At 38.3% G+C, this 26561-nt stretch overlaps 2 protein-coding genes across 4 annotated transcripts in view; both read left to right on the forward strand.

The window, feature by feature from the left end:
• THSD4 (thrombospondin type 1 domain containing 4) overlaps window positions 1-10153 on the forward strand; it is a 262970-nt gene extending 252817 nt beyond the window's left edge. For all 3 annotated transcript variants that reach the window (XM_019007885.1, XM_015638496.3, XM_015638502.3), the window contains 4 exons: window positions 4220-4393; window positions 6474-6653; window positions 8509-8653; window positions 9471-10153. In XM_019007885.1, the coding sequence (XP_018863430.1) occupies window positions 4220-4393; window positions 6474-6653; window positions 8509-8653; window positions 9471-9613 (642 nt within the window). In that variant the 3' untranslated portion in view covers window positions 9614-10153. The remainder of the gene's footprint in view (window positions 1-4219; window positions 4394-6473; window positions 6654-8508; window positions 8654-9470) is intronic.
• Window positions 10154-16428: 6275 nt separating this feature from the next.
• The window catches only part of MYO1E (myosin IE), a 226095-nt gene continuing 215962 nt past the window's right edge, over window positions 16429-26561 (forward strand). Inside the window, exon 1 of the mRNA XM_015638490.2 lies at window positions 16429-16554. The gene's annotated coding sequence lies outside the window, so the exon portion shown is untranslated. The remainder of the gene's footprint in view (window positions 16555-26561) is intronic.

Here is a 26561-nt window from a genome sequence, read left to right on the forward strand (position 1 = left end):
CAGGGAGGGAGGGACAGGCAGGGCCCGAGCAGGCTCCGGGCTCAGGCAGGATCCCAGGGAGGGAGGGACAGGCAGGGCAAATTCGGAGGGGCTGCAGGGACAGAGCCCAGAGCCGGGCACGGCCCGGTGACCCCGGGGCAGGGGCAGGGCCAGGGTCGGGCCCGCGGAGCGAGTCCAAGGGGAAGGGATCAGGGAAAGGCAAGATAAAGGCTGTTCTGTGAAGAAGCCGTCACAAGGAGTGATGGAGCAGGGCCGAGGTTAAAGGGAGAGCCGGGCCGTGAGCAGGGTGTGCCTGGGGCCAGGTGAGGCTGGGCAGGGCCCGTTCAGTGTGCTGCTGCACTCAGGCCCTGGGCAGCGCTGGCAGCTCTCCGGGTGAGGGGCCGTGCCGACAGCCTGAGCACAGGGGAAGCCTCTTCCCTTCTTCCCTGCTGCCTGTCACTCCAGAGGACATTGCTCTTGTGCCCTTGGAAGGATGCCCTGCAACTGCTGGACCCGTTCTATGCATAGGTGCACTCGAAAGGGAAATAATTTAAATCTAGCTACCATAAAATGTTTTGATAGTGCAAAAGGACATTTCTTCCTACACTTCTTTTTTTTTTTTTTTCTTTTTTAAGAAATCAAGGCAGCTCTCAGTGAGTTTATGTCCTTTGAAAATCTGCCCGTGTTGCAGCTGTATTTCAGAAGTGATCTTCTGAAATACAATTCTGAGTGTATTATTGGGGAAAAAAAGGTTACATAATCTGTCTAAAGTCCCTTCTGAAATGGATTTTCTCAGAGTAGATCAAATAATTCTAAGGAATTTTATAAATGTATTTGAAACAGATTTTTTTTTAAAACTTTTTGATTTATTTTTTTGCAGTAATATCAGTAGGATGATAAGACTGATAAAAGTCTTTACTATCTTGTAGGAAATAATTAAGGTGGTGAAGATTAGAAGTGTGGTAGACAGAACTCCTGCACAAATGGGGGTGTTTTACTCAATTGGTTGCTATTTAAAAATTTAATTAGGGCTAGCAGTGATGCTGAGACCCATGTGAAAGCTCTGGAGGACCAGGAGAATTCCTGCTGCCACTTTCCTGTGGTCTGCTGCCCCATTTGAGGGTAATGAGTAGGGCTGGCACATGAGTGAAGGGGAACTGGCACAGCTAAAGGGGATTTTTTTTTGCTCTTCCCTTGTCTTGTAGCTGTGACAAAAATTCAGACTTCCACTTACGGTTTTCCAAGTGTGCAGGAACTTGCCTTATTTTCCTGGACTGCTGCTCGGTTGTTTTCCAACAGCTATCAGAGCCCTGAATGAGGGGTTTTATTTTTAGTTTTTAATGGGTATGGAAAGCTTCTGAAATTGAACTCATGAGGGAAGGACCTCAGGAAGAGGAAAAATGGCAGACTCCTTAAAACACAGACGGAGGTTTCTGAGGAATTTGTGCCAATTAAAACAAGACTGTGAAACAAAATATCTTTAATAATAGGACCAGAATAAAGTTGCAGCTTGTAAAAGTTCCTCATGTTTCACAATGTTAGGTTATGGCAGTTACTGTGTATTAATGCACCAAATTGAAAGGCGTGGGCGTGTCAATTATGAAAACCAAGGGGAGAGGATTCATTATCCAACTCCCTACTCCCTGCCTTGGACTTAAGAAATCCATGTTTTTCACAGAGAAGACTTTTGCTGAAAAGGAGATAAAAACATGAAAAAGCAAACACATAATGCGAAACATTCAGGTTTAAGTTTGCTTTGTAAGTCCTTAGAGGGTAGTTAATCTGTAGCAAAATCTTGCAGCGGAGAGTGGAACAACCCTATACCTTCCCATTTGGTATTTCCTCTGTTATTTGATATGCAAGCCTAGTTCATAACATAATCATTTAAAACATACGACAGGGGAGATTTTCTGGATGACTTTACAGACTAAATTTGTTCCCACCTCTGGTTTGCAAAGCAGAAAAGCAAACTAGACTGTCAAATGAAAATTAGTTAGCAATAAGAAAAGTGTTTGCAGAGTATATGCATAAGTTCTCTCTGCTTAATGTAATTGAACACACTTGGAATGGGAACAGCCTTAGAATTGATTTCCGCACAGTAGGTTTGAGTGGGAGCCACGGTGTGGGGCTCAGCTCACCTGGGAGTGGCCTGTCTCAAATGGGTGTAGTTTAGTTGTAGTTTATATGAACAGGAAAATGTTCACCACTAGCACAATTTGATATGAACATTATTCTTGTATTTTCAAGATTTTGCCACTTTACCTTGAAAAGGCCTCTTTAGCCATGAAATTGGTTTGCTGAGGAGGTAAATCTATTTTACATACGTGCTTGAAGGTGGAAAATTTTGTTGTGTACCACCCACAGAAAAGGTTCATTATGTTACTTCTAAGCATCATTTAAAGAGACACTTAATTACTTGATCTTACAGATAGAGGAAGAAACCTGAATTTCTAGTTTTTCAAAAATTGTACTTTGTTAGAAAAATTGCTTCTAAAGAGTCGAATCACTTCTTTAGTTTTCTAGGTATTCCATTTCAGTAAAGCTTTGTTATTCTATTTGAACATCTTGTGAAAGAAAACAACTTGGTGATAGGAAAAGTGGTTTTCTATTCTGTATCTGTGAAGTAAGTGTAACATGACTACATGTTTCACACAAGTAACCAGTGTTCCTCCCTGCAAGTGAGTAAAGAGCACTTTGCAACCAATCACATTTTCAGTCACTGCTCTCTCTCAAGAAGATGAGTGACTGTATTGGTTGGTCTTGTTGTTAACAGTGGTGTTGTCATGGCATCTGCTGTTTTGCACTTGAACTACTGGAAGTGAACCCTGACACTGTTACCAATAGCAGCTAAACCAAGTTAATGGTCAATTTTGTGTCTCATTACAAGTTTTATGCCTCATTCTTAGTCAATACAACTTAAAAAATGTTCTAATGTAGCTATATTCAGTCACAAGGAATTGTGGAAGCCATACGCAGTTTCTCCTAATTACATTCTATGTTAAAAATAAAATCTAAAATAGCAATCAAACACATCTTTTTCTCTCATATATTACATATTTATTTGTGGATTCCTTTACATGTGTAATATATTTACTTTGTTTAAATTCCATTATATATATATCTTTCAGTGAGCTGCACATAGGTTTTTCTTTCATGTTAATGGTTTAGACACAGAATGCCAAATGCATTTTAACAGAAAACAAAAGGGAAGATCAAGAAATAACTAAGCAACAAAGGAAAACTCAAACATGAGACTTTACTTCCTTGGCATGTTTTTGTTTTTTAAATGTCAGTAGTTTGATGCTGCTTAGGACAGTGAAATACCAGAGACTTTTCTTGCTTCAGTAGATGAAAGAGCAAACTCTAAGGGCGTAAATGGAATTTATGCTGTGATTTGTGAATGACATGCATACTGTGTCTGAATAGGTGACATAAGAATCTGCATATCACTATTTAGTTAGAGCTTTCAGAATTTAGCAGTGTAACTTTGAGAATTGTGAACATTAGCTACTGGAAAGTCATATCATTAAAAGGCAACATTGAGTGGACATAAGCTTCCATGGCCACCTCTTCTAAAACTAATTCAAAACTTATGGTTGAAAGAGGCTGGGCAATAACTCATAGTTACAGTAGTTACAGTTATTTACTGGGGATTTACCTGAATCTTTTGAAATGACCTGTCAAAAGAAATTCTTTTTTTCTACTTTACTGAGCTGTCAGACTATGTCAGTTTGATATATGGAAAAGTTCCAGGATGTGCTGTGCAGTCACTTTACTCCCAGTGCCACAGCCCTCAGAGTTTTCCTAATCTTGTCCTTTCAGCCGGTGTAAGATCCACCTGGCTGAGCTTGAATGCTTGGAGAAACTTGGAGAGCAAAACAAAGGCTGAAATAGGACTGCTGTCTGAAAAGCCTTTTATTGCTATTAATTAGTGTGAAAAAAGATTAATAAAAAAAACCTGGAAGAATTTATGGACAGGAAGAAGAAAGGGAAAGTAAGAAAGCTGACAAAATCCTGTAAAGCACGAGATTTCTTTCTTAGCTAATCCTTTCATTTTTGACTGTAAAGACAGGAGCTACTTGTAGTGTTTTCAGAAATAGGAAACTTTAACACAGTTTGCTACAGCTGAATGACAAGTAAAGGTAATTGACTTTGTGTAAATGAACTAACATCCATGACTGTCACTATCAGTGCAGTTTGGAGGGCTCACAGGTGACCGTGTTGTGTCTCTTGCTCGCAGTGCTCCGCGGAGTGCGGGGACGGGATCCGCACGCGCTCCGTGGTTTGCATGACCAACCACGTCAGCAGTTTGCCTCTGGAAGGCTGTGGCAACAACAGACCCTCGGAAACAAGTCCCTGTAATAACGGGCCCTGTGCTGGGAAAGTGGAGTGGTTTGCTGGGGGCTGGACACAGGTAAGCCAAGCACCAAATCTAACATATCTGTTGCTTTTCTACTGGTATTTTTCTTTTAAACTTGTATTTTGATGCAATAAAGATGTGTGCTATATGGTATTTCTTCATCTGTCTGGAGTGTTTTGGTATTTTTTCCTGTATTTTACTTGTGTTGATGTTCAATACTTTTCAGCCTCTGCTGGATTTTTTTTTTACTTTGATGGGAAAAAAAAAGATTTTGTTCTTCTTCTCCTATTTTCATTTTTTACTTTTCACCTACTGACCCAGTGTATTTATGAAATGGATGGTGACAGAATGCTGCTCAGCATGTTCAGGTAAAGCAATGGATTTGCAGTTCTTAAAGTAGATCTTCTGTGATCATGCATAAATGCAGAGAGATGCATACCTGTACATATGTATGTATATGAAATTTCCAAAAGATAAAGAAGGCAAAAAGCAATGGCTAAATCCAGAAGTTATCTTTGGTATTGTTGTACTGAAAGTCATTACTATAGGCAGAAGAACAAATTTTGGTTAATGGCCTCTATACTCATTCCTCAAAGTAAATTCTTCCCATCATCCACATCTAATAGCCCTTCTTGTTCCAAATGAACATTTCTGCTGTCAGGCACAAAGGCATTTCAGAAGCTGTTAACTGATGCCCAGGTATTTATATCCCTTTGTGTAGGCTCTGGCATAGCCTGGAGAGTCTTTGGGACTGCTGGTGCCAGCACTTGGTGGAGCTGTGCTGTTAACTCATTGCACTGCAGATCCCACAGTCCTTGCAGGAGATAGGGAGCTGGAAATTAAACTGGTACAGCTGAGGTGATTACAGGGCTACTACTATGCTAATGCTTTCAAAGTGTAAGTAATAATTACTGTGTATAAGGATAAGTAGAACAATAATAACAAATTCAGATTTTAAAAATTTTCTAGTAACAGTTCTAATAACAGATGAAATCCAGGCCCTGTTACTCAGATGGCTCCAGATGATGAATAGGAATTCTGAACCCATTTTTGCTGGAGAGGTGTTCAGTTAGAAGATCTGACTGTTCTTGTAGTTCAGTTTCTTTCTTTGCATGGAACTGAAGTGTTTGATGCACACAAGGATACAGTCTTTACTTATCTGAAAGCTGTGTCTGACAACATCAATTCCACTGGCCAAGTCCTGGCTGATCTATCTGGCTTTTAATAGAAAAATGAGAGCAGTCAGTAGGGCAGAGCAGGCGGGAGCACTGGCCTTCCTCTGCCAGAGCTAAGGTGGGGTGTTCAGATGGTGCCTTTAGGAGGAAACATTAAAAGAAGTCTTTTTTGTTAAAGAACATACAGTTACTGTACTTCCTTATTTGGGAAGAACTTATTTGGGTGCATTTATCTTAAAGTTATTCAGCTAAAGAGTTTAGTGGGAATCTGGTAAAGGGATTGTAAATTCTACAAAAAATATAAAGGAAATCCCAAGCATTAAGAACATTTCATTGGTTTAGGCTGGAAAAAGCCTTCTGAAAATCATAGTCCTTTATTCAGCATAAAAACCAATATGCTACTGTAATCATCTTCTAAAAATCTTTTTACAAGTGCCAGAAACAGTATTGTGTGTGTACTTAACCTTTAAATGGGCAGTAGGAATCCAAGTGAGTCAAATCCACTTTTCAGAGCTGGAACCAACACTACATCACACAGATACTCGCAAACATGAAAATAACACCCTGCCAGATCAAGGCATTTTATGAAAACAGTACAGAATGTGAGGCTTTGTAAAGCTGCAAACCTGTGCTCTAACCTTATAACCCTCTGAAGTTCAGTGCAGCACATACAATCCTGCTTCAGCAAGAAACAGTAACTCTGTTTATGGAGAAAGTGAGTTGTACTTCTCTTTCGATTAGAAAAATAAATACCAGTTTCTTTTTGTAGCTACAGGTAAAACTACAGAGATTTTTCCAGAAGTACACTTAGAGTTGTATATCTTCTTCATGAAGACAATTAGAAATATGTTTTGAGTCTGTTGGTACCATGTGATGTGGAGAAACATTATTTTATAAACAAGTCATAGGACAGGAGAAGAATAACAGATTTTCCCACTTTTTTTTGTTCTCTGATACAGTGCTCTACTGAATGTGGTAGTGGAACTCAGCAGAGAGAAGTAATTTGTGTTAGGAAAACTGAAGGTAATTTTGATGTTTTGAACCCCTATGAATGTTCATATTTGGAAAAACCTCCCAGCCAGCAATCCTGCTACCTCAAACCATGTGGATCTAAGTGGTTTCATACAGAATGGAGCACAGTAAGTCTATCATGTTTTCCTGTTTATACTGAAAGAGAACAGCATTTACATACAACCACCCATCATTAAATTGATTTAATTTTGCACAGGAATGATAATAAAAAGAAAGCATACTCTTTGCCTGGTGAAACACAGAAAATTCAGGAAGTATCTTGACCAGAAAGAGACAGTGCACAGTTGTCTTCATATCATTGATGTCTTCTTGATAGAATCTTCCTGTTTTATAAAGTTGGTTTGGCCCTTACAGTGAGACAGAGTGGTGCACTTAGAAGTTCCTTTCAGATCTCTAGTTTCAGTAACATTAAGGAACATTTAATAAAGAATGAGGGGTGTATTCATTTTTTAGAGTCAGTTTTGTCATCATATTTTACTGTAAACTCTTCACTGTAATACTTAGAACCTCACTGAGAGAAAATGTCTTGTACAACTTAATATATCTTCAGTTTCTCCTGGAAGTAGACCAGCTACATTCACCACTGTGCCACAAAAAACTTTAGTTTCATTTATGTTTCCATAATTTCCTATACTTGACATAGTTTATTGTTTTTTTATTAAAAAAAAATCAACATTTTTGTACTAAATGAAAATCAGAAAGTCTGTTGTCACCTTAGAATGAGATGGCATCGTATCGACTGCAGTAAGTCGGACCCTTTGTTGAGCTGCAGGTCAGATTGCCAGTGGCATTTCTGCAGTGTGGATGCAGCTCAGAATGCTTTGTGTGAAGTGTGATGTGGGCCTTGGTTCCATTCTAAATGATTAAGACCCTGCAGACCTGAGGTCCTTAGGGCTGGATGTGGAATATTTACAGTATTCTATACAGGCGTGTAACAGGAGTAATTCTAGAAGAACCCATGTTCTATTACTGTTGCACATGGCTGCCCTTTCAATTCTGGGCAAAGGTTGTACTTAAGATGAAAAAGCAATATAATATTGAGACTACTTTGGTTAGTTTTTTACAATATATGATTTCATGATCATTTTAAGTTGTTTATGCAATGTTAGGAAAAGAAATAATTATGCCAAAAAAGTCAGAAAGAAAACATTCTTATTAGTTTTGGGCTATTAAGGTTTTAATTGTAAATGACCTAGGTTTAATTAAGTTTTTGAGCATTAGGTCAAACTGGACAGTGAGCCAAATCTCAAAGACCTCACTCAGGCAAAATCCTTGGCCAGTAGGGATTTGCTTCAGTATGGGCAGAAATGTGTAATAATTGGCTTTTAAAGTACCATAACAAGCAAGTACAAAAATCTCTGGCTTCATAAGAGACCCTGAAGGAGCACAGAAATATTTCCTTAGAAATTCAAAGAAACTTATAATGCTTAGTAAAATCACTGTGCTGAAAGAAATCAAAAAAAATTGAGTATTAGGAAAAAAGGGTATTAAAATTATTCCTGTTTATATATAAACAGTAGAAGGGACAGTGGAGGGCAGGGCAGTCAAGTAGTAAAGTTCAGTGCAGTTAAGTTCTTAAAGCAGGAAATGTGAACAGTGTGGAAAGAAAGAGTGGATTTGGGAGATACATCTAAATGAGCCAAGAACAGCCAGACTAATTAAAGAAACAGTAATAAATTCAGTAAGTAATAAATTCAGAAAGGGAACTGTTCCAGCTTGATTTCAGTTGTGCAGTATCCACTATGTTTATTTGTCCAGTTGTTGCTCCTTTGGTCAAAAATGTTTGTGAATCTTTAACAAAATTTTACCTTAAGGGCTTCATAGGTATAAAATAAAAACCAGTAGGATGAAGCTGATAAAAAACTGCAGTGATACCTGGGTCTGCCATCAAGGTTCCCTTATTTACTTTTTGTAATTACACATCTCCTATGGTCTTCATGAACTTCAGCTTAATTGTTTCAGTGTTCCAAGTCGTGTGAAGGAGGATTTCGGGTTCGGGAGGTGCGATGTCTGTCGGATGACATGGCAGCCAGTACTCAGTGTGATCCACAGCTCAAACCTGACGAGAAAGAACCATGTAATACACAGGATTGTGTTCCTGAAATAGGTAAGGCAGAGGAAACTTCTGTTTTAACTACGGAACTCCATCTAGTGGAGAAGTTATTTTAAAGTCTTGCAGAGGCTTTAATAGTGTATTTTCCTTATCGAGTTCAGAGTTTTATTTTCATACAAAATACAGCTCTTTTCTGTGCTTTAAAAGTAGGTTTCCAATAAAAATGTTTTCCTTGTAATGTGTAAGAAACTGGCTTATTCTTGAAGTTGCTGAGAAGGTGAGAGATCTGCTTCTGTGAAAATGGTACATAGAGTGTGTTTTTCTGCAGCCTCCTTGCATTCTCAGAGGTTTCTCTTGGAGGAGTATTTAAAACAAAAAAAGGATCATTATATACTGTATTTGGAAACAGTTCTATAAGAACCAACAAAATTAAACCAAGGTATTAAGTGCAATGAAGCAATTTCCTTTTGTATATAGTAAATACAGGGATACACCTAATTTGCATTAGAATTAGTTATTCATCTCATACAGATTTGATTTTTGTAGTAATGAGAATAGCTAGGAAGAGAAAGATGTAAGAATTTAGAGACAGTTTTAACTCTGAATGGTCTCCAACAACTTTCAGTTGAGAGTTATTCAACATACTTTAGGTAACAACATTAAAAACCTGGGGAAATGGGGACAGCTTTATTTCTTTCATGCTTTATGTGTATTTATATTAAATCCTTATTAACTTATTTGCTTAGATAACCTGTTTTGACCTGACAATGAATGTTTAAATACAGGTTACATGGTAAAAAGAAGGGAATTGGTTATTTGTTGCTCTAGTACTGTTTTCTTTAGTTTATCCTCTCTTCCTTTCTCTCCACAGATGAGAACTGCAAGGATAAATACTACAACTGCAATGTGGTGGTTCAGGCCCGGCTCTGTGTGTACACCTACTACAAAACAGCCTGTTGTGCCTCCTGTACCCGTGTGGCAAACAGACAGCCAGGCTTCCTGGGGCGCAGATAACAAATCCTGCTCTGCTCAGAGCAGCAGTGGCACTCTTCATGTGGAGCTTGAGCAGCTTTGACTGCAGCAGTTGTAGCTTCTTAGAGATGGGGTTTATATTGCTGAGTGCATCAAGACTATGGTTAAATCTCACACCCTTTCAGTTATTGTGCAGTTATCTCTTTTAAGATGTTTGTTGTAAAATCATGATTTTTTTAAAGCATTCATTTTTAATGATACTATTATTTGCACCTGCTCATCAGATAATTATTTAAGGAACGTACTGGCCTTAAGATTGTTAAATTAATGAAAACTAGAATCAATTGCAGGCAATTACTGGAGATAATTGACCAGTATGGATGCAGCTGCTCCATTATTTTCTGAGTGCTTGGTATTTTGGACTGCCTTAAGTTAGAGGACTAAATCAATGAAACGTACATGAAAAAAATTACTTCCCAAAGAACCAGACCCTTGAAAAGCATTTATCATCAATTTCCTAGCACTCTAACATATTTTTTTAACTACTTCAGTCCATTCATAATAAATCAGAGTCACTGTTAAGCTCTCTCAGTTGTCCTTTTAAATGATGTCCTGTCCTTAGGCAGCAAATATAAACACACTTGACTGGCAGAAGGTGCCTTTATATTTAATTCATGAACTTGTGAGGATACACTTTTATAAATTTTTATGGATTTTAAGATACATTCCCTGCCAGAGTGGCACTAGTGTCTAGCTCTTCAAGTCTTTAGCAGCTGCAGCTGTCAGTGAGACAGGTTAACCAGAAAGGTGAAGAGCCTTTACTGGTATGAAAAGTGATTGTTTCCATTGGTGAGGTCTCTTTTCTGTAGGGGACTTATTTCAGAACTGGGATCTTGCCTAAATCTTGTCTCTGCACTATTGTTTAACAACTGCCAAACCAAAGTACTTTGTTCAGACCTAGTCTGGATATGTCACCAGTTTCTGAAACAACCACCAAAGGACAGAAGCCTGTGTGCCTTATAGCAGAGTCTGTTACTCTTGGTATCAGGCAGCAGTATGAGTCTAGTAGCTGAGTATCTGTAAAAATGGGTTCTTAGCTATTGACATTCTTCAGGTTTTGATCAGTTATTACAACATACTTGTCTTTTTCTGCTCAATGTTTCATTGCACAGATCTATTCATACCACTCCTTTTCTATCACTCAAGAATGGCTGTAGACTTAGAGCTGAATTTAAGTGGAGATTTTTCATTTCTGCAATTTCTGTACACAGCCTTGAGACTTGCTAAAAGCAAATAATATGCTATGCAGTGCAGATGAGGTTTTGCATTATCTGCATGTTCTCTAGTCTTCATTTGAGAGGTCTTTCAAATGTGTAAATAAGGCTGAGGGGAAAAAATAAGCACCTCTGCTTATTCAGCTGTTTATTACAGCTTGTAAATTAGGGATGCCCATCTATGCATCTGTTCCTGAGGTGCCTGATGTCTGAGTTGTAAAACAGCTGTAATAATCTGTATTCAGTCACTCCCAGAGGTGTGGTTAAGGTATCATGCCACTGATGCAGAGCCATGTTTGAGCCTCATTGTGTATTCTTTTCTTCTTACTGCTTTGGTGGAGAGGAGCACTGGGAGGTGAAGGTTGCTGGGCATGGAACCAGTCACATCAGTTTGTGTGCTGGGAGGCACAGGAAGGTGGGTTTCCTGTAGTCTAAAAGCTGCCTTGTATTGAGATTAACTTTTAAATGTTTTGATTTGGTCACTCTTGAAAAATGTATTTTGGACATGATGAACTACTGCTGTTTCACTACATGAAATGAAGAAGTGTTTCCCCTAGAAGTTGGAGGTACTCTTTGTGACTATCAGTTGTTGTATATGAGCCAAAAATGTCATTGGCTGTTTCTGTACACTTTGACTTGGGCTTTTCACTGTAAACAGTAGATACAAAGTTGTTAGAAACAGAAACTCTAGAAAACTATTCAAGATCGTGAATCTTTCACAGTCCTCCTGTTCCCTTGTATTACAAAGATTTATCCATGAAGATAACTTACAGATTTATTATGTTCCTTAGATTCTTGACCAAAGAATGATACGGATAAAGTGCAGTGTAAACAGCTCTGGAATCCAGTACTTCTGAATACAGATTTTCATCTGTGTATCTCATTGCAGCAAATCTTGACATACATTATGTAATTTTTGCTGTTGTCTTTTTCATCCCAAGGAAGTGTTTCCTGTCAGCTAGAAGGAAATACCTGTTCCATAAAAAGGCTTCCTGAAAATCCCAAGGCAAATGAGATGCAGACAGAGTCTGGTTTGCAGTCGTAGGACAAATTCTTCTTACACTCACTTTGGGTGTGAGACCATTAGTGACTCAGCACATAGACAAGTCCTCTTATTTTATGAAATCTGTTATTTTGCTCTGCAATATATGGCCATTAGCTTATTTTACAAAGATGATCATCTTGTAGGCTCTGTTAAGCTGCCAATACCATAAACAGTGTTTGTGACAGCTGTCAAAGAATGTGTACATACACATAGCAGTATAATCCTGTATTACATGTAGTGTGTACAGCTTTGTGAATCGAATGTAGTGAGCTATGGTTACACAGTTTGCACTTTTTTTTTTTTAAGTGAAGAGACCTTTCTCAGATGTAACAGATAAAACAAAAAAATAACAGTTTTACCTAATTAAATATTTAATGGTAAGGAAAGTGCCAGAGTGCTGCTGAACCTAATCATTTATCATCTCCTCTCGTGTGTCAGCATTATTAAAAGAGTTCCTGCAAAATGAACTAATGAGCCCTTTTCATCAGCACTTTGATATACTAATATTGTCTGCACAAGTGCTGTGCTAAGATTTCACCATCTCACAAATTATGATTTTGAAATTTGCCTATAGCAAGTGTTCTGACGGAGCAGTTTCCCAGCTTAGGATGATGCCTGCAGAGGATCTGACTTTATTTTCTGTAGCTCAAAGGTGGCCTTAATGAATGTAGTAGACTTAGAGCAGATATAAAACCAGTATAGGTAAAAAATTATGCATATTATCAATTACAAATATCAATTATGCAGACTTCTGATTTTTAATGTTTTAATTTATTTTTCTGACATTTTAACATCAGTCAAAAACATGCAGAATAGTGGAAAAAAATGCTTCCTTGCCTTGAAGATGCCTTATGCAATCCAAGAAGACGAGAGTAAGTTAGATACTAAATTGAAAGAGTCCAGCTGTTTATGGGGTAAAATCTGCATACAACTTCCATGTCTTATACACATGCATCTTGCCAAAATCAGCTTCATCCAGAGCAGGCTCTGTGTCTCAAAGCACTTTCGAGTTGGAACCAGGATTCCTGGTGCAGTTGTTTATCAACTTACCAAGGGCCTGTCAGGGTTTGCTAGCTCCTGTGCAATGTCACCTTCAAGCATATGTAGGTGGAATTCCTTGTGTACACCAAATTCACACCAAATTTGAGAGACTGCATTCATGGAGTTCTCCCTTCCTCTCGCAGAAGATGATGTGGAAGCAGAAGCTCCTGTGGGAAGGAGCCTGTGAATGTGTCTGACTTGGCCAGCAATGAGACAGTGTTTGTGTCGGTGTCTGTGACCTCCAGTCTCCAGGACTCTGAACAGGGAAGGGCTTGTCAGGAGGCAGGGCAGTGCTGGGAGTGCAGGGCAGTGCTGGGAGTGCAGGGCAGTGCTGGGCAGTGCAGGGCAGTGCTGGGAGTGCAGGGCAGTGCTGGGAGTGCAGGGCAGTGCAGGGCAGTGCTGGGAGTGCAGGGCAGTGCTGGGAGTCCAGGGCAGTGCTGGGAGTGCAGCACAGGAGTCCTGGGTGTGCTGCACGCCTGCCAGCCCTGAAGCCCACCTGTCCTGGATGGCCACGGGCTCAGAATCCCTGCACAGGGAACTGCTGTCTTCATTACACACATAAACTTTTCCTGCTTTTTCCCAGTACTTCAGCAAATAGAGAACTTTTTGTGTGAATAAAGCAGTGTTTAATGTTATTGCTTAGATCCCAGTTTTAATGGCATAGGGTGCCAGTATCTGTATCAGTCATATAGTCTGTAGTCCTAGAAAGTGCCAGTTCACCAATGAGGGAGGAAGAAGAGAGGTGCTCAAACAGCCTATGGCTCATATAGGGCTCATATAGGAGGCATTGCCTCCTCTCTTTATAACATGTACCACTGTAAGTAGTAAAATGTGCCTTTAGGGCTTTGCTTTTCCCCACCCTCATCCTGACCTATCTCCCTTTTTCACCAACACCAAGGCTTCTCCTCTCAACTCACTTTCATCCTTTTGTCCTTTGGATGACAATATTGAATTTTGCCAGAATTACTGAAAATCCTCAACTGGCCTTTAATTTATAAGAATCTGTGTTAGAAATAAGCCCAGCTGTTAAGACAGCTGTATTTTTGCCAGCCCTGGGTATTTGTGCATATCCATATTGGCTAGTTTTAAATGCATAGTAGTAAATGACATACTGAATTAGTTCCTGTGCAGTGAACCTGTGGTTGCACAGCTATTGAAGTCTGTAGTGGCCCTTTATGCTCATATGTAATATCTATTGCACAGAAAGAGTTATGGTCCTCACATAGGAAAATCTGTGTGTTTACCTGATTTTCTTGAGACTTAATGTTCTCTGACTTCTTAGGAGCTATTCTGTGTATTGGGCAGATAATTCATGTGCATGCCTGTAATTGAAACAAAAACCATGAAATCTTGAACATGAAAGTAAACTTCATTTATTTTTAACGTACACAATGTTTGGGAGAGATTAAATTAGGCATTGTTTAGAAAACAGTAAAATAATTATTTCTACATCAGAAATGAAAAATTATCCACTAAACATTTTCAATATATTTTAAAGCAAACTTGTAATCATTATAATGTTTCACTGTGGGCAAAATTCAACTGGGGGGAAAGGAGAAAACTCCATTTAAGAGAATTCGTAGCAGACCTGGATTTTGTTCTTTGCTTCTCAGCTTTTAGTAACCAGAAGTTCAGAGGAGTGAGAGTCCCCAGTTTACTATATCCCCATGTACTGTAATTGGATACAGTTAAGTACCATCATACCTGGAGAAGAGGGAGCTTGATTCTGATGGAATTGACCTTTCAGCAAGAGTCATTGCTGCTTGTCCTGACCTGTTTTTCCTTGCTGTGTTTGGGTCTCTTGAGACCAGTGGCCTTGGCAGGGGTTGGGTACATACGAGCTTGTGAAGTCCCATCACAATCACTCAGGATCTACAGAGAAGATCAGGAAGGACGGGAGACAAAAGAAACCCTAACTTTTTTTTTTAATATGTATAAAATTGTCTACTTGACCCTCATAATTGATTTTGGCAGAAGGATATACTTTATTATAACTTATTTTGTTGTTATTTGTAAATACAAGATGTCTATGGGAAATATGTAATTCTGAGCTGTGTCTATGGAACAAGCCACTGCACCAAAATATTTCAAATATTTAGAATAGGCAGATTTTTTTATTAAAAAAGGGACTTAATATGTATTTATTTGCATATACCATTCAAATTTTGTCCAGCTTTTTCATTATACTAACCCATCTTTTTAGGGAATTTTATAGCACAGGTATTACATATATATTTTTGTATATATGTCATACTGTAAATCCATAATACAATTTTCTAAACTTTCTGATTAGCCAGTTCCTTGAGTGAATTAAAGGGGGAGAGTATAGGCAAATTGCTTTCTGACTCGTTCGGGAATATATATCCGTGGCAATGTACCTGAACCAGAACTGTACAGCATCGTTTTCATATTGTATACATTTTCTCTTTGATGAAAAAATGTTAACTATTTTTGTTTATGACTAATTTATTTTTTATTATTGTGAAAAATAAAGTAACTCGAGATGAATTTATGTGACTTGTTTGGGGTTTTTTTCGGTTGATCTGCCCTTGAGTTTGGTGAGAATTCCGTGTAGTTTTTTCACCTCCAGCTTCCAGCGCCTGCGCCGTTCCCGAGCGGTTCCGGGCCCCTCAGCCCCACAGCGCCGCCAGGGGGCGCCTTCCCGCGCGCGCCGGGCTCTGAGGGGACGGGACCGACCAGGCCGTGCCGGCGGCCTGGTGTCCGCGCTGTGGCCCGCGGGGTGCCCGCAGGGTCCGGGCTGTAATCTCACCGTGTCCCCTCAGTCGGGAGCACATCAGGGAACGGGCAGTATCCTCACCGTGTCCCCTCGTTCGGGAGCACGTCAGCGAACGCGCAGTATCCTCACCGTGTCCCCTCAGTCGGGAGCACGTCAGAGAACGGGCAGTATCCTCACCGTGTCCCCTCAGTCGGGAGCAGATGAAGGAACGGGCAGTATCCACCGTGTCCCCTCAGTCTGGAGCACATCAGAGAACGGGCAGTATCCTCACCGTGTCCCCTCGTTCGGGAGCAGATGAGGGAACGGGCAATATTCTCACCGTGTCCCCTCAGTCGGGAGCAGATGAGGGAACGCAGGGCTGGCGCAGGTCGCGTTCCGCAGCTCAGGGGCACCGCGTGTGGGGAGTCAGTGCCTGTGTCCCTCTCTGGGGACACAGAGATTTCAAGTGTTTAATAACCTGGGGGTAGGTTGTTTGGGTTTTGTTGGTTGGGGGTTTTTGTTTGTTTTGGCTTTTGAAGTAGAACTTGAGGTCTTAAGCTATGAAATTATAAAATTATAAATCATAAAATTCCACTGAAACTAAGGGAACTATGCTAGGCTGCTATACCTGGCATATATGGGCAGTCTGTGCTAAATTTTAAAAAAAGAGAAAGCATTTTCATTTTTGAGTGGATCTGTTTTTATCTGCAAGAGAATATCAAAACTGAATTAAAAGTGTGTTGTCCTGAGAAGTACAGTGAACTTATTTTCTCTCCCTTAGAACAAAGCTAGCAAATTTGCCTAGGCATTGGAAGGGATGGACCTGACTTAGAGCAAAATAGAAGAAACATACCAGTGGAAGAAAATGTCACTGGAGCTGAAGGTACTGCTTTGGAGCAAGTCTAAGGTATCCTCTGTTGTTTTTCTTAAGGACTATTCACTTTATTATATCTCCAAACTTAAACATTTTGTAAGTTCCAGCCTTCACTGCTCTTGCAGCTCTTTACCTACAATTTGTGACTTAGCTACTGCTGCTGGTCTCAACAACCCATTGGAAAAGCTGCTGCTAGTTCTAATTCAGTCAGGTGGTGTCAGACTGCAGAAGGTATTTCAAGTAGGTCAGAAGGCCTACTTAGTTAAAATAAAGTAACAGGTAACAGAAAAAGTAGCACCTTACTGTCACTCCAAGAAGCATTTAGCACTCTCCTCCTAGTATCACTTAATTGTGTTCTGCAAGACCATCACAAACTCTATTTCCAGCAGTAGTATGTTCTCTTTGAAGATGATTTCCTGCTTGGAAAATTTTCCTGTTTGGAAAAGCCACTTTTTAATTTGTTTTGTGGAAAGCATTCTTCCTGCTTTTATACAGTTTGGGGCTAATTTTTCTTGGAAATGGTTGCTATTGCCCTAGAATGGGAGAGCATGCTATGGATGCAGAATTAAGAATTAGCCAGAATGTGGCCTGCTCAAAAAGACTGACATGAATTCACTAGGTCAGGTGAGCTTTTAAAGATGAGTGGATGCTCTTTGGCTGCCACAGAATAAAGGAAAATGAGAATTTATGAAATCCAGCCCAACTTAATTATAAAGCAGCAGCTGTCTGAAAATGATTCTTGCTTGTAACCAAAGCAACTTGCTTAGCACTGAACTTTGGCTGAGAGTGGAGAATAAGATGTTGTCATTTTTTCTGGTTTCAGCCTAGAGTTTGGCAAGTGATGCTCTTGGCTATAAAAATGCGTGAGGCAGTCAGATTTTTGATATATATTGACTCAAAAATGTAAAGCACTGGGAGCCTGTAGCAGCACTAAACCTTTATGCTATTTTAACAACAAAGTAGTGAAGGAGAGAACAAGGGGAAATGTGCAAATATTCTACCATCTTTTTTATGGTTGTTAGGAGATAACCTTGGGAAAAGGTGTTTATTTGAACAATTGCTTCCAAAAAAAAGGAAAGAGAAATTCTGTGCATACTTCACATTTTAGCAGTTAAAATACAGTGCCCATTTTTAATCATGTTCTTGCTATAGCAACTTGACACATAGTTCTTTTAATTTAAAATGTGTCCAGTGCAGGAGGTACTGTTTTTCTTGAAAATATTATGTTTTTTTACACTAAACTGTAATAAGTGGGTTCCCTTCCACCTCCATTTTTTTTTTTATTGAGCATAATCTTTCTTAGCGTAAAAAAAAAAAAAAAAAGCCCAATTTACCCTATCTTTTCTTGATGTAAATTGGTAAGTTATGCTGGTGTACTGAGTTGATAATTTCAACCTATGGGTCTTTGATGCAGAGCACAAAATACTTCTTTATTTAATGAGTGCAACAGATCATGTGTGTGGAAGATATGCAGACAATGGATCAGATTCTTAAATTCCTCATTCTTGCTAATGTGTAATTATATGAATACATATTCAATATCCATGTTTTATGCAAGCACTTTTGAGGGCAAGATTAGAAAGCCTAACTGTGAACTGCAAATGTAATCTGAAATCAATAAAATTAAATAGAGAAAGAAAGGTTACATTATAAAATACTGCAGTTGGAATGTAAAATGTAATGATCAAATGTTAACTGAAAAATTACAAAAAATCAAACTGAAAAATAAATTACAGGTAACACTTCCAGCAGTGTTTTTTCCTTACCAACATGAGTTCATGCAAGAATAGTGATTTCCATTTCAGTAGCATTGACAACATCTATACTTAAATCATGCGTCACATGGAAAATATTGCAGGAGATCTGAAAGGAGACTGAAAAAGGAAAAGAAAAATGAATATATTTGTCTCTATCCACTCTGAGTGATTTTTAAACTAATTATGTTTGTTTACTCTAGAAGGTAGAGCCTGGACATGGGTTTAACAGTCCACAGTGCGTTAAGTTTTTGGATTCAATTATTTTGATCATTAGGAGGCTAGTGATAAATAAGAGAGTCTTGCAAGGGTAAGGGGTGAAAAAAGCAACTTAATTTTCAAGAAAAAAGGTGGCACTTACTATGTGTAAATAACAGTTATTTTCTGACCAGGGGAATATGATGAAATTGATGCAGGATAAGGATACTTTAGATGGATGTCTATTTTTGAATCTTACTTCAGGACATGAAGATGGACTAAGCAGTCTTCTAAAACATTTTCTTTAATGTGCAGTACAGCAATAATGATAAGAACAATAAAGTGATTCTGTTTGCCTTGGGTGTTCTGTGTCCTGTGAAACAGGGAATAAGTTGTGCTTAATTCTGGGAAATAGGCATATTCAGAGTGGAGAAATACTCTCAGAAATGACTCTTGTTTTGACTGGCGACCTGGCAAGAATAGATAAGTAGATAAATTTTATATACAACATCCCCTTGCTCAGAGCATCCAATTTCTTCTGATTTTAATGAGCTCTGAATGGAGAACTTGTTTCTTGCTAAAGGACAAAAGGTTAATTGTCATTCAGCTACCCTCATGTTCTACATCAGGAATATGGGTTTTTTTGGTTTTTTGTTTTTTTGGTTTTGTTTTGTTTTTGTTTTGGTCTTTTTTTTCATGAATATGTATTTTAAAATATGTGTGCATAGGAAGTGCATTTTAGTTATGAAAGGCCAATCCAATGGCTCTATATCTTCTAGAGAACTTTGTTCCTTGTAAGGAGCAAGCTCTTGTCCTGCTGGAGTTGAACTTGGATGTTTGTCCTGGGAAACCACAGGCTGAAATTTCCTTCAGATGTACTCGGTTTTTCAGCAAAAAGTCTGTATTACTTAAAGCTACTTTTCCTCACCCACTTGTTCTGGAATCTTGCATGCATACCTGATTCCTAATCCCTTGCATTCATTTTCTATCTTTTGCAGGCTGAGTTTTCAGTCCATAGATACTTCTTAAACTGCAAGAGAAATATAATTCAAAGCTGTTTCACTTAAATACAACAGTCCTTCACAAATTGCTAGGATATGCCATTATTTGGGTGGGAATTTCTGTGGTGCTTATGCAAAGATACACATTTCTCTTTTATTGTAAGATTTCTGTAATATCAGAACATTTTAGCATTGTCTGGTTGGTTCCCAGTTTGTCACTTTTGCACTGTGATGATGAATGGTTTTAGCAAAAAAGTTGAAGCACTTGGCTGTCCACATGACCGATGATTGATCAGCCCAAGAGTGCTATAAAGCTCAGTTGCTACTCCTGCCATTCCTTTTCTGCTGCTGAAAACTGGTAATTTTTGTTTTAGAAGTGCAGAGGGAATGACTGCCTTCCCATCCCCTGCTTCCAGCTGTAAAATTTCAGTTTCTCCTCACTAAAACAATGTCAGCACATTTAGCGTCTTTTCAGTGCTGTGCTGGAAAGACTTTGTATAATCCAGTAGGAGGCTTCTTGGATTTATTGACAATGATGCCAGCATAGCTGCACATGATACAGCATTTGTATCTCCCTTTTTATCACTCAGAGTAAGACTGTAATAAAATATTTGAAAGTAGTTGTCAGCTAGTTTACTTCTTTCAGTCTGGTTCTGCAGCCTCATAGTATTCTGCAGAAGATGCAAAGTCACTTTTACCAAAATAGAACAGTTTTACTTTTCTGTTTAAGCTTATTAATATTTATTGGAAACTAAAATCTCTCACTCACTTGAAAGTGACTTGAAGAATCTTGGTAAGTATTGCCAGTATTTTCATCTAGATAAATTTAGTATCATGGGACCTTTTATTTAAACACATGCATTTCAGTTGTATACCCACCTTTTGTGGCTCAGTGCGCTGCACAGTACAAATCTGCACAGTAATATTTGAATGTGCTTTGAACTGAACTACATCTCAATCTCTGGGTGCAACTTTTTTTCCTTGCAGTTATCACCAGCAACTGAAAAGCTGGGTAGGAATTTCATTCTAAGGCTTAGATCCTTTCAGTTTCAGAGTCTATGCTCATGCAGGGCACTTGTATGAGAAGGTCACTTCCCTTGTATTTGATGTGGATGGTTTTAGTCTGAGGCAGCAAGTTTCCTTGAGGCACTTGAAGCAAAGCTAAGAGAGTTTTGTAATAAAACATGATCCTTTCATTTCCATTTAAGTTAATGCCATTAAGAAAAACAATCCTTTCCACAACTGGAATTAAGTTTATTACACAGGAGAAGGAATGGAAATTGTGTTTCCTGGTAGAAATTGTATTTCCTATGCAACTTTTGATTTTGGATTTCTATTAGCATATACTTTGTGGGTTTTCAGTTGGAAAATATTAGCTGCAATTGAGATTGAAAGTGCCTCATTTCAGAGGCAGTTAAATGACAATTTCAGCTAATATCAAAGTGAACATTATATTTTGGATTGTTTTGTTGTGTTTTTTTCTAACTATCTTCTTGTTGTCTTATTTTTAAATGTAAGTCAACATTTAGCTGTGCTTGAGAAATAGCATGAGTTTTCCTTGTACAGTGCCTTTCATTTTTAAAACATTGCACTACGCTTTCCAAAACTTAGAAGTTGCAAACAGGAAATAATTTAATAGTGCCTTGCTCATTTCATGCTGAAGAAACTTGACCATCAGTTCTATTCTTCAATGGAAGAGCCTTGTAATAGCACTGTCAAAGGGCTGTGGGAATACTGAGTCTCCCAATATCCTCTCTGTCAGCAATCCAGAGCTTTTTTGCTAGGGAAACATTCTAATTACTGTGATGGGTTAGGCAGTTGATTTCTGTGTTCTCCTAACACAACAATAATGAGAATATAACACTTTTCTTCCTCATACAAATCTGAAGTATAGAATGTTTTACCAGAGTGGGTAATAAGTTTATTGTTTATCTGAATCAGATTTCTAACACTGCAATGTTACTACCCCCCAAAAAGCAGAAAAAAAATTCCCTAATTTGCTTTCCTTTTCATAGGAATATTTTACTGTTCTGTCTCTCACAAAACCAACCTCCCAACCATTGTGTTACAAGTGGTGAGAATGTTGTTTGAAAGCTAAATGAAAAAATAATCTTTTTTAAGCAGTTCAGGGATAAGAACTTGCTGTTATACATTGCTTTGTGAGAGCTTAACTTGGTTTCCAGACTGTCAAGGAAAAACTCTTGCCATAAGCCCTGCACACACAAGACCACAGGGAAAGCTGCTGAAGACTTGAGGGCTGGGCCTTTGCATGCAAATGTCTTTCCACACAGCAAATGATCCAAAGAGCAATTTCTATAAATAGCATCATTTCCAGATGCAGGGGTTCTTGTCCTTTCCTGTGGATTCCTTGCCAAACATTTTCTCAGTTCTGAAGTAGAGATGGTTGTGTAGCCAGCGTGCACTTAAATAGCCCTTGGAGAGCTTTAGATCTTTGTTGCCTTTTGTTTGAACTTTTAAACTGTTGGATTATTTTAGCAGCATCTGTAGAAAAGCATGGCCTTTTGGTGTTGCTTGCTCTTTTCCATTGTCATAACAGCATAGTAAAACCAGGCTGTGGCTGATAGGTCTGCAACCAAGGGGATTGCATTGCCATTCAGCACTTTTCTAAACAGTGTCTTCTTTACCTTAGAGTACAAAGGACTGTGGCTCAACAAAACTTTTTGAACAAAGGGGATATAGATTTATCTGCAGATTTCCCAGTGCAAGTTTTGACACTTCTTGTGTCTGAAGAAACTGTATTGAGAAAATATTGATTTGTCTATAGGATGATTTTGAAAGTGAAATATAGTTAATGGTAATAAATCAGAACTGAGAATAGCTCCTTTTAAGGGATCATGTTTAATAGATAGATTAATAGAATAACTATGCTGTGACAGCTTTCAAGTATTAAGTAGCTGAAATATTTATTTACAAATAAAAGATTCAAAGATATCAAAGTTGGTTTATCCAGAATCAAGTTTCATCAGGTACTTGTTCCTGGCAAATACGTGTCTCTGTTGTGGTGGCATCTTTGCACTTCTGGAGAGTATTAGTGCAAGTTTCAATGTTCCCTTCTTCTCACAGGTAGTTTCTGGTTATTCCTTAACTGTGTTACTGCAATATTGCAGAATCTCTTAATATTGTGATCATACCACCAAATTCAGAAATCTTCTACAAAGACATCTTAAAATTAGAGTTATAAGGCCATGCTTTGGGATGCATAGCATTTTTGTAATTTCATGGAGAACTTTGCTGAGACTACTCTTAAGGGAGCTTGGAGTTTGTTAGTGCAAGATTTCTTTCCATTGCAGGTGGCTGTGGTAAAACGGCAAGAGAAAGTAGTGGGCCCTGAAGGTTGCCCAGGAAAAAAATATTTCCTTTTTTTTGTTTACAGTCCACATTTTGACAGCATTCAAGATAACTACACAGCTTGGTAATGAAATTCATGATGTGTCAGCAGATGGATGAATGCCAGTGTTTCAAGGAATTAATTTTTTTTTTTCTCTAGGTTGTTCTGGAAAAGTCCTAGTCCAGAAATTTTAATTTATTTTTTTAAAAAAAAAAAACAAGATCTTTTTTTCAGATGTTTTTATTAGATTTTAAAAAGCAGCTGCACTTTCTGGTAAGTATCTGAATCAACTCACAGTGATGTTCCTAATGTACTATCCCAAACTAATTACATATTCATTCCAATGTGCTGCCTACTGGTGATGAGTTTACCATCAAACGTAATGTCTACATTTTCAAATTGCTGTGAGTTGCAGCTGTGTTACTGTCTGGGGAGTCAAAAGTGAATACTTGTGGTCTTTCTTTGTAAACGAAGAACAATAATTATAATAAACCTTGACACTGTGATCTTAATTTGAAAAAAAAAAAAAAGCCAAAGTAATACCTTTAGGATTTTTAATGATCATTGTTCGTTGTGTACCTTGCCAAAAGGCTTGGAGATTTGATGCAAGGGATTTAGCATTTGTAAATAATTTGTAATAAAATCTAATCCCTTATGTGCCATGGAAAGCAGAAAGAAAAGATAGTTGCAATTAAACAACTGATAGATTGATAGTTGCAATTACGCTTCATTAACTAAGCGTTGCATACCAGCTGCTGGAGAGGACTCAGGTTCCATTCTGGAACCCCCTGGTTCCATTGCAGCCTAATCCAACTGAACCCAGCTGAAATTGCTAATCATTATTTCTTCTGAATTTTTAACTGTAAATCTCTTCAGTGTGTGTTTTCTTCCATCAATCTACAGCCATTTAAACATAAACATTCCACTGGAGTTTTAGCTGGATACGACTAGGGCAGAGAGTTGCCAACAAAACGATTATGTTCAGGTGCCTTGCTTCAAGAAAATAAGGTATAATTGAGGCTAAAAGCACAACTTTTTTTACAGCAGAGAAAAACATCTGGCATGGGCTTGGTTCAGTAGCTAAATGTCACAGTAATGACTATGGGAACCATATAGTACTGTGAGAAAAGAACAAGGAAAAAGGAAAGTGGATTATGATGGGAAGACAAGAAAATGGGAGTGTGCTCTTGTATGTCTGGGAGGAGGAAGAGTGAGAAGGTTCATTGCTTCACAATTATTCACAATAATTTTGCTTATTATGTTATGTGTATATTAACCATTCAGACTTCTGGTTACTTCATCTAAACAGCATGAATATTTTGTCAAAAATGCTACTGCTTTATGGAATATTTAGAAAGATAAGAAATCCTTCAAGTCAGCATTTTATACCAAAATCTTTGGTCTTGGTTCTAGAAGCTCTCTGGATACATCAGTTGGAGGTTGAGGCTGCAAATGGCATCCTAGAGTTCTGCACTTCCATAAAAGGCTTGGCTTTCATTTCAGTACCCTCTATGATGTTAGAAGATTATTGGAAATTAAATAAATTCTTTGTAAATATGATGTTTGATACTTGGCAAAGTGATATAAAAAAATGATGTAAAAACCCATGAAATATCACGAACTGCAATGCAATTGCCTACTGTTTATATACAGTGATGTTTTTCATGACACAAATATTTTTGGCCATCCAAACTGTGCAGTATAAGATTGTGTCAAACAGAGTAGAACTTGGTGTACCAAACAGAAACCACCTTAACAGAGACGGTAAATAATAAAAATAAATCCATGAAAACAATTCAGTCCTCAATTCTGGTTGCCAGAGATATTTCTTGAGGTTGGTCAAGGCTGACAAAGTGTAGCATTTGAGCAATGACTGCTCTAATTGTTTTGAAAATTAAAAATAGATTCCTGCTTAAATGTTCGTATTTCTTTTAAACAAGGAAATTTGCTAATCTAATTTTTTCTATAATCAGAGTAACATTTGTTGAGTCCACCTCAGTCAGATATACTGTAGCAATAGGATGTCCCTCCCCCCTCTCCCCAGATGTGACTTTAATAGAAAGCTTCAGTGCCTGGCCAGGTAGAGGTGTTCCATCTAGGGCTGTTCAGGAGAATCAAATCTAGGAGCTGCTGTGAGAGCTAAATTCACACTGGTGTTAACTGTGATTGTGCTTTTCTAGCACCCCTCAGCATACATGTTTGCTTGGGAAGTTTTGCTTCTCCATGTGTTGAAGGTTTGAGCTTTATTCCCTTTGCTTTGGTTTACCCCAGTGTTTTGTGATATGGGTGCTTTCTCTTCATCTCAACAAAGCATCACCCTCCTCTAGTGGTTGTAATGCTCAGCTGGAAGCAGGTGCTGTGGTTTACTTTGTTCAGATGCTGTTTAATATCATGTGGCTCTTACAGAACATGATAAGCTTCTTCTCTAGGCTATAGACTTTGCCCCTGTTCTCTTTTCTTGACTCTTAAAATGCTATTTTAAGTTTATAAAAATGTGAAACTTGCTCTATTGGTTTTCTTGTTCTGGCATTGCTTACACTGACCAACTTGGTGTTGTAGCTGATCAAACCTGAGTTAGTCAGCTGTGATTGTGCTCCTCAGATGCTAGAACTAATTATAAACTGATTTTACAACTGTCCTGTTTGAACAGTATTCCTGTGCAAAAATTCTAAAGTTCAAGGCAAAAAAAGGTAGACCATTGTATTTCATCAGTCATACTTGAGTATTTATCTTAGATTATTTTTTCTTTGTGAGTTTAATTTTTGTAAAAAGCTATCATAGCACACTGTTCCAGATCTGACTTATTATCCACTAGCATTCTTAATTTCTATGGGGCTCGTAGGAGTTAAACCCAATATCACATCCTTTAATTGCTCTGTTTTGTCTTTAGTGAGTTTGCTCTAATCCTTGAATCAGCTACAGCATTAAGCTCAGATAAGCCCTTGGGACTGAGCAGTTCTGTGAATATTGACATAGGCTCATAACGAAGAACAGTTTGTCTCGTAGAATTCAGAAAACACATTAGTAAATGAACTCAAAGACTGTAGCTGGGGAATACAGTATTTGTGTAAGAGGCTAAGAAATGGAGTGGAAGTTTGATCAGAAGTGCTGTTTATCCTAAATAGTTTACACTATTAAAGAGTCCCAGAAACTGGATACTAAAATGTGAGATTATTTTGAGCTGCATTGAGTTTTAAGTGATCCGCACGGGCAGGGAAGTCCTAATGTTGCATATGAAGCAATGATCTATGAGCTGACCACTAACTCCTCAGGAGTTAATGTTTCATTTTTCTAGTAAGAGCAAAAATTAAAAAGAAAAAATTTTACACAGCTATCTTATTTTGTTTGAGAGGATCTGGAATTGCTTATCTATGTCCAGATTCTGCTCAGACTTGCCAGCAGCACAAGGGGAATTGATGAGAGGAGTCAGGGAAAAGCTTCAATCAACTTTGTAATGTCTGTGCTAGGAAATCTAATTATCTGATTATGCTGGAACACCGTGAAAGAAGGGTAACAGGGAATGGCTGTGGGATTAGTGAGCTTTGTGGCAATTTCCCCAGAAAGCAAAGTTGAAAAGCATTATGTCCAAGCTGAGTACTGTGTGTACCGTCTTTTTCTTCTGCTTTTTTTTCTTGCAGTGGGAATTGTGGATTAGTATAAAACTAATTAATTTCACATGTATATAGGAGTATCTTCTGTGTTCAGCTAGGCAAAAGCACCAGTGCAGTGCACATACAA

The sequence above is a fragment of the Parus major genome, chromosome 10 (genome assembly GCF_001522545.3).
Source record: "Parus major isolate Abel chromosome 10, Parus_major1.1, whole genome shotgun sequence".
NCBI classification, from domain to species: Eukaryota; Metazoa; Chordata; class Aves; order Passeriformes; family Paridae; genus Parus; species Parus major.